This window comes from Macaca fascicularis, chromosome 11 (assembly GCF_037993035.2).
Source record: "Macaca fascicularis isolate 582-1 chromosome 11, T2T-MFA8v1.1".
Lineage (NCBI taxonomy): Eukaryota > Metazoa > Chordata > Mammalia > Primates > Cercopithecidae > Macaca > Macaca fascicularis.
The window spans coordinates 103,726,273-103,740,657 of record NC_088385.1 but is presented as its reverse complement, the minus strand read 5'-3'; the positions used below and the strand labels follow the sequence as shown (position 1 = coordinate 103,740,657).

The 14,385-nt window shown below is 38.6% G+C and overlaps 1 protein-coding gene across 1 annotated transcript in view; it reads right to left on the bottom strand.

Annotated features, from left to right (window-relative positions):
- Window positions 1–14,385, bottom strand: part of CFAP54 (cilia and flagella associated protein 54) — a 377,376-nt gene that overhangs the window by 152,292 nt on the left and 210,699 nt on the right. Inside the window, exons 49-51 of the mRNA XM_015431414.4 lie at window positions 12,404–12,599; window positions 2,764–2,843; window positions 735–895 (exon numbers count right to left, since the gene is read on the bottom strand). Coding sequence (XP_015286900.3) covers window positions 735–895; window positions 2,764–2,843; window positions 12,404–12,599 — 437 coding nt within the window. The remainder of the gene's footprint in view (window positions 1–734; window positions 896–2,763; window positions 2,844–12,403; window positions 12,600–14,385) is intronic.

Below are 14,385 nucleotides of genomic sequence, written 5' to 3'. Positions count from 1 at the left end.
ATTTTGGACTGAGATGATGGGGTTTTCTAAATATACAATCATGTCATCTGCAAACAGGGACAATTTGACTTCCTCTTTTCCTAATTAAATACGCTTTACTTCTCTCTCTTGCCTGATTGCCCTGGCCAGAACTTCCAACACTATGTTGAATAGGAGTGGTGAGAGAGGGCATCCCTGTCTTGTGAATTTGTTCATTCTATATATGAAATTAAACAACCCAGCTGTGTGCCTTTATAAATAATCACTTAATTGAGAACTGTAATTTTTTTTTTTTTTTTTTTGAGACAGACTCTCGCTCTGTCACCCAGGCTGGAGTGCAATGGGGCGATCTCAGCTCACTGCAACCTGTCTCCTGGGCTCAAGTGATTCTCCTGCCTTAGCCACCCAAGTAGCTGGGATTACAGGCGCCGCCACAGAGCCTGGTTAATTTTCATATTTTTAGTAGACATGGGGTTTTGCCATGTTTGCCAGCCTGGTCTCCAACTCCTGGCCTCAAGTGATCTGCCCGCCTCAGCCTCCCAAAGTGCTGGGATTATAGGCATGAGCCACTGCACCCGGCCAGAACTATAATTTCAAATGTAATCATGTATGAAAACTTCCCTGAATAATAAAAAGTAAGCATACTATGGATACAGGAATTTCTAAAACTTACATAAAATTTAAGTCTATTTAACAAACTAGGGTGAGAAAACTGTCTTCAAAGGTATCCCTCCTGTGTGCATGGAGAGACGTACCTGTATGCTGCCCGGTGCCTCTGCAGAGCAACTGCAGCCAGCTGAAGCCTGGCCTCCACCACAATCTCCAGCTCGCCAGCGGAGCACTGAGACAGGCTCGTCTGTTCCACCTCGGACAGAAGGAAGTTTAACCTGTCCTCAGCTTCCATCAGTAACATCGACTAAGGAAAGGATACCACACATCACTGAGTTCAGAAATAATACAAATAATGTCTCTTTCTTCTTTAGCAAATATTTTTCATGTACTGAAAAATAACAATGAACGGAAGACCAAAAAGGAACTCGGTATCTAATCATCAGAGAAGAGAGTTCAGCAAAAAGGAAAAAGGCAACAGAAAATGAAAAGGAAAGTGAAAGCAAGCATCAGCATGAACGACAGTGACCTTTTCTTTTACGCACAGCTGGTGCTTACTATTCACAGTAGTTATGTTCTATAAAGTTCTCACAAACACTGATTACTGGACACTGAGCCATTGCTCCTAGGGGAGATATGGAGAAAAGTACCTGAGAGCCTCTGATCACAACATTTTCATTAATTGCTCAATACATAGCCTTGTTTAATGTGTGTTTATGGCTAAGGATATATAACAGTATATTTAACATATATTGTTAATTCGCTAACCTGCAACTCACAGCCAATAGCACTCACTTCTGAAGGAAGCTTATCTAACACACATAGTTTCTCCAGGTCATCACAGCCCTCTTAACTTAGAAATGCTCCACAGCACTTCAGCACTTAAGCTGGAGGGTCATTGTAAATATTGACAAAAATGCAAAAAGCATGGTACTAAACAGACCATGAAAAGGACACTTGTTTACAGTACGAGATTGGCAACAAAAAGTCAGAGCATCTTCTTGTTCGACTCTGCTGGGAATGTGTGATTGGGCAGCTCAAATTTTTCTACGCTCTGTATGTGTTCACGAATAGCCAACTAAGGGCCAAAAGTATTGATTTTCAGACTACAAATAAATTTCAATATATCCGTAAATTAGCAAACACAGAATCTGTGAATAATGCGGATCAACTGTATTTCAAGTTACAGTATGGTCACCTAGTTGGTAATGTGAAGATATTGAGATTTTTACAGTAGACAATCAATAGTAAATAGCAACCTGACATGGCAGAAGATAAAGGGACCAACCAATCTTTCAAGTGACAGGCCACTAAAAATGTACTTGTGCAGAGCAGTGAATATTACATAAATATTAGGGCAATTTAGCATAATGTTTAAGAACGTGGATGTGGATTTTGAATCAAAAAGATGCGGTCCTCCTGGATCTATATTTTATTAGTTGTATGATGTTGGTCAAATTGTTAGACGTTTAAGTCTCAGTTTTCTCATGGTTCAGCACAGCACAGTTCAAAACTGATTACTACCTACATCATTAAGTTATAAAAATTAAATAATCATGCAAAAGCTGTAGTTGCCATTGTCATCACTATTATTGGGAAATGATAAACAGGGCATTGAATACTCATATTCCACCAAATAGTGAATCATGTTTTCTTGGGGTTTTTTTGAAACCGAGTTTCGCTCTTGTTGTCCAGAGTGGAATGCAGTGGTGCGATCTCGGCTCACTGCAACCTCTACCTCCTGGGTTCAAGTGATTCTCCTGCCTCAGCCTCCTGAGTAGCTGGGATTACAGGCATGCACCACCACACCTGGCTAATTTTGTATTTTTAGTAGAGACGGGATTTCTCCATGTTGGTCAGGCTGGTCTTGAACTCACGACCGCAGGTGATCCACCCACTTCGGCCTCCCAAAGTGCTGAGATTACAGGTGTGAGCCACCATGCCCAGCCAAATCATATTTTCTGAAGCACTTTAATCAGGTTGTGAAGTCAAAGCTGGACATCCACTTTTCTCATGAGGAGTAAACTCCATCTCTGACTCCAACCCATTCTTATGCAAGAAAAGGTAATTGCTCTCACAAAAGCAAGAATAACTCTGATAGCAGGCCCATCCAGGGCCTAATAGTGCATTTTTGGTAACTAACTTATTATGGTTTGAAAACAATTTCAAACTTACCTTTAGCATGCTAAGAGTGGTCTCATCTTTAAGTTTTGTAAGATTATAAAATGAACTTCCATCATCCTTTGAATATATCTCTATAAAGACACAAAATTTTGGAAGGACCAAGAATACCTATGGTTAGTTTAGATATTAATTCTAGGTTTATTTTATTTTGAGACAGGGTCTGGCTCTGTCACCCAGGCTGGAGCACAGTGTCACAATCTCAGCTCACTGCAACCTTTGCCTCCTGGGCTGAAGCCATCTTCTCATCTCAGCCTCCCGAGTAGCTGGGACTAAAGGCCACCATCATGCCCGGCTAATTTTTGTATTTTTTGTAGAGATGGGGTTTCACCATGTTGGCCAGACTAGTCTTGAACTCCTGAGCTCAAGTGATCCGCCCATCTCAGCCTCCCAAAGTGCTGGGATTATAGGCATGAGCCACTGCACCCACCCTAATTCTATTAATAGTTTTTAAAACTCATCATTCACAGGAAAACTATCCGTAAGTTTAATAATTTTTTAAAAACACAATGATAATATAGAAACACAGGAATATAGAAGCATATTCCTATATCAAATAGTCCCTAATGTTATATATTAGAAGGCTGAAGCTGATTCTTACAACAAATCAGACAATTCTGAAAGAATTCTTTAGGTATTTAGTGATGTTATTCAAGCTATTGGCTACTGATATAGTTTCTCTATATCATTTCAATAAGATGAAATGATAACATTTCAATAAGATCTCTGTGGAAGCATCAGTTCTTCTGATATGTACATGCCACTCAGTCTAAGAGCTGAGCGTGAGACCAGTTGGAACAGCATAATCCACAATACTCGAATATCTCTTTCAAAATCTCCATCCACAATCCAAAGTCTGCTTTTATTCTGAACTGTGGAGAAGTGAGAGAATTCAGATCACTGTCTTTGCCTGCTTCATTCAACTGGGCTTCTAGATTATGGGAGAGAAAGATGAACCACAAATCATTTTACTACAAATGACAGAAAAATATATCCACATGAAGAAATTAAGTTTGTTAAGTGCGAAGAAGAATTCTAAAATAACATGGAACTTAATACACTTAACTTCCTCTCCTCTTTCAACACCAACCTTCCCTACCTGGCTAGTCTCCTAAATTATGAGGGTCTGAATCTAGGGGTCAGCTGAGGATGAGGGAGGGCTAGGGCTCTTGGAAGGCCCAGCAGGAGGATCTGGGACTGGGCTTTCTCACCTAAGGGAGAAAGTAAGAATGAGAGAGACAATGATGGAGAGAAAACAAATGCCTGAACATGGTACAAAAGAAGCCTGGAACGCATGTTACCATACAAAAGACCCTAGGAAGAGTTTAACCTAGACATTTCGATGAACCAGTGTGTGATAAAATTAACATGGGTCCCACATGAGTGTTCCCCTCTAGAATAAAAAGAGGAGCTAGACAGGCCATCCATAAGCGAAGAGATATAGGAGTCCTGATGTCTTAGGAGAGGCTGGTTACCTGCCTGCCACTCTACATCTCACTGACTTCACCTTCTCCATTGCATAGCTGATACCAACATGACAGGAACCCCAATGGGATGACCAGCAAAAATAACACCATATCCAGGATCTGAGGTTCAGACTAATCATGTTCACTTAATGCATGCTCCTCTCCTTTTTGAGCACTTGGCAAGCCATACTTCCTGCCCTATTTGCACTTAAATATGGTCTTTTCCAATTAACCAGACTAAATTTCAGAGTTCCATTTAAGGGCTCATGTGCCACCCTATGCCTTTCTAGGCAAGGTCAGAGCAGAGTGTTTCAGATGGTGCGCCTCCAAGATAGTAGCACTTGGGTACCTGAGTGGCTTTGCAAAACACAGCCCCTTGTCAATCTGAGCAAGAACTAAATCCTTGCTGTGGTAAGCCATGATATTTAAAGACTGATTTGCTACAACAGACCAGCTTAGCCTGACTTCTACAGGGGCTCAGAAGGCAAGGAGAGGAAACTCAAATGGGAAATAGAACTGCTAGGAGGCATGACAAATTGAAACCAAAATAATAAGAACACTTAGGGAAGTGCAAGCAGAGTACCAGAAAATGCTTTCTGGAATGAAATGCTTTGTCAAAATGCAGATTCTTTCAATGTTTAGGCAGGTATCAGGCAGATGTGCTTCCAATCAAATCCCTGATCTAAAAGAATTAAGAGAAACATCTCCAATCAAAAAATCAAATTTTCTAAAATAAAAGAAATAGATCTCTTATCTGCTTTTATGGAAGCCAGAAGACTAGGATTAACATCTAGAAATACTGAGGAAAGGATAGAAAATCTACATATTTAATTCTAAACAGGTAATTACATATGTAAAAAGGTAGTACTAAATAAAGTAATTGAAATAGAATGGACATGCTAAAGGAAAACTAATAAGAATCTAGAATTAAAATCAACTAAAACCAGGAGTCGGATGTGAAGTGAGGTGATGTCACCTGCTGAAGGGAAAAGCATGGGAGAAAAGGGGAAACTGAAAGTTTTTCCAGGTCTTTGATTTGAGTGGAGTAGCTTGGTAAGTGAACTAGCTGCTATGTTATCTACAAATGATAGTAGAGAAAATGGGCCTAATTGTGAACTCCAGGAAGGGAAAATTAAAAGGGCAAAAAATATGAAAAAATGAGAAAATATGTTCTTGGACGGGAAGACAATAAAAATATATAAATTACATTAAAATTAATATAAGCATCTTAACGAATTCCAATGTCTTTTGTTATCATAGTTTTCTTGTTTAGAATCAGATTGAATTACCTTGAAGTATGCAAGCAGAATATTCCTAAGAATATATAAGGAAAATAGGAAAAAGTGAACGGTGAATAGTGATGACCTTAACAGACAAAAGTACTAATATTTTTCCAGATTGTTCTTTCAGGAATCATGAATCCAGCAATACTTTACCCCTTCTAGAACCCACAATCCATTGACACTACCAGTGTTTCACTGTTCCCTTTCCCTCTCTTTCCCCTGCCATCTCATCCCTCCTTACCCAGCTTTAGTTCCTTAGTTCATCAAACATAATCACTCTTGCAAACACCTTAAATGTCCTTACCCATCTCTCCTTTATGGCACCCACCTGGTCAATCCCCAAGCCCCAGCAAATCCAATTCTCTGTTGACATCAGCACCCCTGAATTTTAATGTGGCTGGGAAAAAAACCATGCTAACTCTTCTCACTTTAAATTCATACAGAAATACAAAAAGGCTCTGCAAGCTGCCCAGCAGTCCTGCTCCATTTCCCTAGTCCATCTGCCCTCCAATGCCCTCAGACAACTACTTTATCCCTTCTCTTCTCTCCTTAAATCTCCAACACTTCCTCCCTGGTTCTCACTCAGTTGATGTCTTTGTTTCCTATTCCAATGAAGAAACCAAAGAAATTACCAAATAACTTGCAAACATATCTACAACACATCTATCCATCCACTAGCATGTGAACCTATACACTCTGCCCTCCAACTTGTCATTATAGGTGAATTTTATGTTGCCATGTAGGGCCAAACCCTTCACTTGAGTGCTAGTTCCATTCCCATCTTGCCTACTTAAGGGTATCAAGTTAGAAATCTCACTCCACACCTTGCATCATCATTATTTTCCCTCTTTCTATTTGATGATTCCCATCAAAACAAAAACAGATCGTTACTTTTTCAGTTTAAAAAACAAACAAACAAAAAAAAACCTTCTTTTGTCCCTTTCAGCAGCCTCCCCATTTATCTCCATTCATTCTGATTCCCCTGCACACATTCTGTTTGATTCCACTCCAATAAGGGTTAGTTCAACAAAGTTCATCTTCTAGATTCTTCAATGACATTCTTTTTGTTAAGTCCAACCTCCATCTTCCTTGGCCTTTTGATTCAATTGATCACTCCTTCCTCCTCAAAACACCTTGTTCACTCATCCTTTCTCAGTCTCCTTTGTGGACTCTCCCTCATTTATTTGACCTCTTGTTGATGAAACCAAGCATTTCTCCTGTCTCTTCTCCATCTAAACTCGTTTCCATGGAGATGACGTGCGGTCTTAGGCCTTTAAATGCCATCTATAGGCTAATGATTGGGAAACATTTCTTCAGTGTGGACTTCTCTCCTGAGCTCCAGAATCACATCTCAAACTATCTACTCTTTAGTTCCATTCAGGTGCTTAAAAGGCATCCCACACTTAACCTGCCCCAGAGTGAACTTCTGATCTTCCCTTTCAAATCTTTTTGACTCCACCTTCAAGGTATATCCAGAATCTGGCTACTTCTCACCACTTCCACTGCAACTACTCTTGTTGAAGCCACCATAAGCTCTAATTGAATTATTCAATAACCTTTTAAAAAGAAATATGATTATGCTCTTCAAATTATTCACCCTGTTGGTTCCCCTAACCCCATAGCCTAACCTAGTCTCAATACAGAAACCAGAGTTAGGCTTTAGAAACTTTCAGTTCTTCCTCTTAAAACTTTTCCAGTGGTATTCCAACTCATTCAGAATAAAAGCCAAATATTTTATAATGACCTTCAAATCCTTTCATAATCACTCTGTTATCTCCCTGACAGCATCTCCTAGAACGTTCACCTTTGTTCACTCTGCTCCAGCCATATTGGGCTCCAGCTGTTCCTCAAGCATGCCAGCCACATGCCCATCTCAGAGTCTCGGTATTTGTTCCCTTAATCTGGAATACTATTCCTCAGAAATTCACATCTCATTCCCTCTCCTCTTTTAGACCTGTGCTCAAATATCACCTGTTTATTAAGACTCTTCCTGACAACCCTATTTTAAATTACACCCCACTCCTATACTCTCTAACCCCCTTTCCTGCTTTCCAAAGCACTTGTTACCATGTAATCCACAATGCCTTTATTCATTTAATTCACTGTATTTTTCTACCATAACAAGTTTTAAGAGAGTATTTTTGTGTTTATTTTCACTGTTACATTCTCAATTCTCAAATAACATAGGAGGTAATAAATAGTTTTCAGTCATAAAATCAAATTAACTATTTTATTAACACAAGAAGCCAGGAAAATCAGTAGTAGAAATAGAGAATCAAGAATCATACCCTATTTCACTTAACATAATGTCCTCCAGTTCTATCTGTGTTGCTATAAATGACTGGAGTTCATTCTTTTTTATGGCTGAATAATATTCCATTGTGTATATATACCATATTTTCTTTATCCATTCATCCATTGCCGGACACTTAGGTTGATTCCATATCTTGGTTATTGTTAATAGTGCTGCAATAAACATGGTAATGCAGGTATTCCTTTGATAAACTAATTTTCTTTTCTTTTGGATATACAGAAAAGATTTCTGGATCATACAGTAGTTCTACTTTCAGTTTTTTGAGGAATGACCATACTGTTTTCAATAGTTGTACTAATTTACATTTCCACCAACAGTATATGAGCATTTTCCTTTCTCCACATCCTCACTAGCATTTGCTATTTTCTGTCTTTTTGGTAAAAGCCATTTTAACTGGGGTGTGATTATATCTCATCGTGGTTTTGATTTGTATTTTCCTGATTATTAGGGATGGTAAGTATTTTCTCATATGCTTTTTGGCCACTAATATGTCTTCTTTTGATAAATATCTACCCAGGTCTTTTGCCTACTTTTTATTTGAATTACTTGTGTTTATTTTGCTGTTGGGTTGTGTGAGTTCTTTATATGTTAAGTGAAATAAGCCAGGCACAGAAAGAAAAACATTGCCTGTTCTCACTCATATGTGGGAGTTAAGAAAAAAATTGTTTTCATGGAGATAGAGAGAATGGTGATTACTAGAGGCTGGGAAGGGGAGATGGGAAGGAGGGATGAAGAGAAGTTCATTAGTGGGTACAAACATGCAATTAGATAGAAGAAATAAATTCTGGTGTTTGATAGCATAGTAGGGTGACTACTATTAACAAGAATTTATAGTATATTCCAAAACAGAAGAGAAGATTCAGAGTGTTCCCAACACAAAGAAATGACAAGTGTTTGAGATAAAGGATATCCCAATTACCCTGATTTGATCATTACACACTTTATGTGTATATAAAAAAAATACCCCACATATGTGTACAACTATTACATATTAATTTTTAAAACTGTAAAATGAAAAAAGAATTATAACCTAGTACATATGAGAATTTATTACATAATGAATTTCTTATTTCAGTGAGGAAAAGATAGATTTTTTAAATAAATGATAATGACACACTAGCTATTTATCTAAACTTACAAAGGATATAACATCTCAGGGAAAAGAGATGTCCAAAGTCTGAAACAGAATAAGTAATGGTGAGCAAAGAAAACAGCAAATAAGTTGGTAAAGCTAAACAACTATTGAGTGGGAAAAAAATAGTATAATGTCTAAATATCAAATTAACAAAAAAAAAACCTAAAACCTAAAGCTATCAAATTATTAAAGTAGGAAGGGGTGATCAGAGCAAAATGATCTATGAAGAGGGTAGAGATACTAATTAACTTTAAATTTTAAGTTAAATATGACACATCAATTTCATTCCTAGATATACAGAAGCTCTTACTCATAAGCACTCAGAGACATGTACAAGAATGTTTATAGAAAACAGTCTAAATGTCTATCATCAGTACATGAAGAAATAAAATGAAAATAAAGGAACCACAGCTACCAACATAAATATAGATAAATCTCAAAAACACATTGTTCAGGAGATTAACTTCTGGCATCCCAATGTGAAGAGCTCTATGAACCCACTTTACCATTAAATTAGTAAAAATTATTGGTTTTTTAATGCTTGAAGTCTCTGGAAATGATTCTAAAGCCATACAGCAAATAATTAAACATCTACTCAAAAACACTTACTAAAATGTGGTGAGAACAGTACTACAAGTCTGCGGTATTTGGAGAAAGATGACTACTTCTCTTCCCCTGGTCTGTTCAGTGAGATGGAAACTTCACTTCAAACTGGCACAACTAAGAAGACAGGGTTCCCTTGTTCCACCCAGCCCCACCACCTTGTGGGACAGAGTGTCTAGCTTAAGCAAAGTAACACTGATAACACAGGAGCTCCTCTAAGTTTTTTTCCCAACTCGTAAGGGTAGTTAACAAAGAAAATAATAAAGACTGAAATATACAATAATAAAATAGAAAATAGAAGAAAAAGTAGAAGAAATCAACAAAATCGAAAAACCTATAGCTAGACTGAGAAAGACAAAAGGAGAAAAGACTCAAATTAATAGAATTGGAAATGAAAGAGGAAACATTACTACTAATCTTACAAATTTCAAAAAAAGAATTATAAAGGAAGACTATGAAAAATTGTATGCCAATAAATTAAATAACACAGATGAAATGGATGAATTCCTAGAAAGACACAAACTATCAAAACTGAGTCAAGAAATAGACAATTTTAAGAGAACTACAAAAAGAGATTGAATTGCTAATCAAAATGCTATCCACAAATATAAGTTCAAGCTCAGATGTCTTCACTGTTGAATTCTACCAAACATTTAAAGCGTTAATATCAATTCTTCACAAACTCTTCTAAAATATAAAAGAGGAGGGAATACTTCCCAACTCATTCTATGAGGCTATATTAATTATGTCTTTACATTTTCTGTATGTCTCAAGACCAGCCTGGCTAACATGATAAAAACCCATCTCTACTAAAAATACAAAAAAAATAATCCAGGCATGGTGGCAGGCACCTGTAATCCCAGCTACTCAGGAGACTGAGGCAGGAGAATTGCTTGAACTCAGGAGGCGGAGGTTGCAGTGAGCCTAGATTGCACCATTGCACTCCAGCCTGGGTGACAAGAGCAAAACTCCATCTCAAAAAAAAAAAAAAAAAAAAAAAATTCTGTATGTCTGATGCAGAAATGATAACATTTGGGGCCTTGCTGACCTCCCAATTCCTAGAGATGGTAAAAGACTCACCTGTGAGCACACCTTTCATGTGCAAACTAAAGAGCCCATGCCCCCACCACCTCCTTTATTAGGCTCTTACTCTAGGCCACTCTTCCCCTAATCACCTCAAGCCCAGTTATCAGTCATCTAGAGACAGCCCCTATCCTGTCAGGGCTCACTGAAATTACTCAAACTAAAATTATTCAAATACTAAGCCTGTTCACCTTGCCTTACCCATTCATTTGCATAGCAACCACAATAAAGGCTCTTGCTCATGTTTCCCTCCCACTGCCCTCTGCCTCCTGAGATGCAGCCCAGCTCTCCTATGTTCCCTTCTCCCACAGTGGTGTGGCACACCCTTCCTCTTGGAAACTGTAACTATTTTTTCAATGGCAGTCATCTGATCTGTTGGTCTCACCATAAGAAAAACCTACATTTTAAAATTGAGGCCCCAGAATTATTTGATATCAAAACTAGACAAAGACACTGCAAGAAAACTAAAGACCAATATGTCTTATGAGTATGAAGGCAATAATGTTTAACAAAATGCTAGCAAACAGAATCTAACAAGTAAAAAGAACTATAGGCCACACGCAGTGGCTCACACCTGTAATCCCAGCACTTTGGGAGGCAGAGGCAGGCAGATCACTTGAGATCAGGAGTTTGAGACCAGCCTGGCCAACATGGTGAAACCCCATCTCTACGAAAACTACAAAAAATTAGCTGGGCATGGTGGCAGGCGCCTATTGTCCCAATTACTTAGGAGGCTGAGGCAGGAGAATCACTTGAACCCGGAGGCAGAGGTTGCAGTGAGCTGAGCTTGCACCACTGCGCTCCAGCCTAGGCAACAGAGTGAGACTCCATCTCAAAAAAAAAAAAAAAAAAAATTATAAACCATGATCAAGTGGGACTTATCCCAAGAATGTAAGGTTGGTTAAACGTCCAAAAATCAATTAATGTAACACACCATATCAACAGAATAAAAAGCAAGAACCACATAATCATCCCAATAGATGCAGAGAGAGCATTTAATAGAATTCAGCACTTTCATGATAAAAATCACTTGACAAACTAAGAATAGAAGAGAAATTGCTCAACCTGATAAAGCATATCTATGAAAAACCCACAGTTAATATCAAACTGAATGGTAAAAATCACCTATTTTTAAGGCAACATCTAATACAATTGAAAATTTCTCCATGGCCCATAAATCCCACCCATGGGTTATATACCTCATAGAAAGATACACTACGTCATCTGGGTATGTTGCACAGTGGCAATGTTCCTTGGAAATGAAGTGCACATGCACCAGTGGAGGGGCACATTCCTTTTTATTCAATCACTCTTCTATTGGTGCACACGCACTTTGTTTCCAAGGAACATACATGGGGGATGATCATGGCCTAGAATACTATACAGTCAATATAACGAACCAAAGCAAAGCAGTAGACTTGGAGTGATTTCAACGAAGTTTTTCTGCATGGGAAATACCAAATGCAAAAAAATGTGAATATACCATTTTGTAAATAAATGATAAATCCTATCATGTATGTGTATATATATATGATAGTATATTATATATAAAGTATATGAATATGGATATATATAAACAGGTATGTATATGCATACACCTAGACATAAGTACATATGTGTGTCATTATATGAGCTTAGAGAAAGATGTGGAAGAATATATACTATATCATTTATATAGATTAGTGGGGGCTGGGAGAATAGTTATGGAAAGGAAGGAGAAAGGGAAATAGGCAAAAAATAAAACAACTACCTTTCAAGTTTGGTAGGTTTGGTTTGCTCCTGTCGGTAATTACTGTCTTAAATTTATTTTCTGGGACACAATTTATTGTCGCAGCCACACTTAGGAAAAAGTATGCTTTAACAAAATTAAACTTATTTAAGAGATGCGGTTGGCCAATTGTAACCAGAACTGCAGGTAAGCCTTTATTTCTTAATTCATCCATTGCCTTAAAAAAATGGAAAAAAGGAAAAAGAGCAAGTTAGAAAAATACCTTTTCAGATATTATTAGTTTCATTCTTTTGCAGTCCACATTTGGTGTTGGATGAAGGAATATAGGGCTGGGCACAGGGTATTGTAAATGGGAGGTCTATTGAGAGAGACATGTAACGTCGGAACCATCTCAACAGTTCAACAATGCTTCTGCTGTTCCCCACCAATTTCTGACCTGTGCCTCATGAGGCCAGTTCTGCCATCATGGCAGAGTAAACCTGGTGCTCAGAGTGAAGGATGGGATCCTTTATCAAAACAGACAAACTGGAAGCTCATTAGACACATACACCGGCTACTCTGCTTTAGTGTGAGTAAATCAGAGATACCATGACAGGAAGAAGAAAAGATGGGCAGACAAGCAATCTCCCTACCCTGCTTAGAGTCCACCGTCAATCATTAGAAACCCTTCTCATATACACCCTCAACCCGCTGGGTCCTCACCTATCCAAACACACTTCCTTAGCAAAATCGCAGCTCCAACTCTGAAATCCAACTCTGAGCCCTCTTAGGGTCTGCATCCCTGGGGTGGAAAAGGGATGGAGAAAAATCACACAATCACACAAATTATCCCATTTTAAGTACCCAACCAAACCTCAATGCTGCCTGGTAATATTCCAATGGTTTGCCAGTCCATTCACCCTCTCTTTCTTTCTTAGACAACCATTTTGCACCCTTCTCTCCTCAGAATTCTAACCTTTCCTTCCCTGATTTCCTCCCAGCCAATGGCCTTGCTTCCTCCACTTCACTAGGAAAACTGAAGCAGTCAGAGTAGAGCAAACTCCTCCATCTGTTTCATCCACCTGAGCATCTGCCCCCACAGCTCTACCTTCCTTTCTGCTATCTAAGGCTGGCATTACCACTTAGGCCATCATTCCTTTCTCCAATGGCCTACTCAGCCATTCTCTCCTATATCATAAATATGCCACTCTCTACAGAAACATTCCTATCAGCACACAGCCATGCTTCATCTCCTCCATTTCAATAACCCCAAAACTCTCTATACCCCAACTTCCTTCTCCAGCCACTACCCCATTCTTTCCTCCCCTTCACAACAACACTCTGAAGGGTTCCAGTTTCTCTCCTTTCATTTGCTCCTAAACCCACTCCATCCCTACATCTTAACCCTTTGGTCAAATTCACTGATGGCCTACACTTGGCTAAATCCAATGTTCAATTATCAGTCTTCAAATACCATGTTACTTCTGATCTGATGCCATTATTTTATACGCCAATTAAGCTGTCACATGCCATCAACTGTAAAACGCATTCTGATTTTAGAGACATTAAATGTGAAAAAATTCATGTTTAAGATTCAGAGTATTATTGTATTTGATTCATCATCAAAATTTGTACTACTGATCACCCACTCTTTCCAAACATGCTTTCTCCTCTTGGCTTTCAGGCCACCACACTCCCTTGGTTTCCTTCCTATTCCTCTGGCCTCTCCTTTTCTGTCTTCTTTGCTGGTCCCTCTTCTTCTCCTATACCTCTTAATATTGGACTGTCCTGGAACTCAGTACTCTTCCTTCTCCTCACTCCCTCCCCTTAGGTGATCTTAATCAGGCTCATGGTTTTAATCTCATCTGAATACTGATGAAATCACAACTTTTTCGCTGTAGCTCCAACCTCTCTTCTGAACTCCAAATTCACAGAATCAACTTCTGACTCAACTCCTCCACTTGGATGTCTAACAGATATCTCAAATCCAACATCTCTAAACTCAATATCTCCAACACACAGAG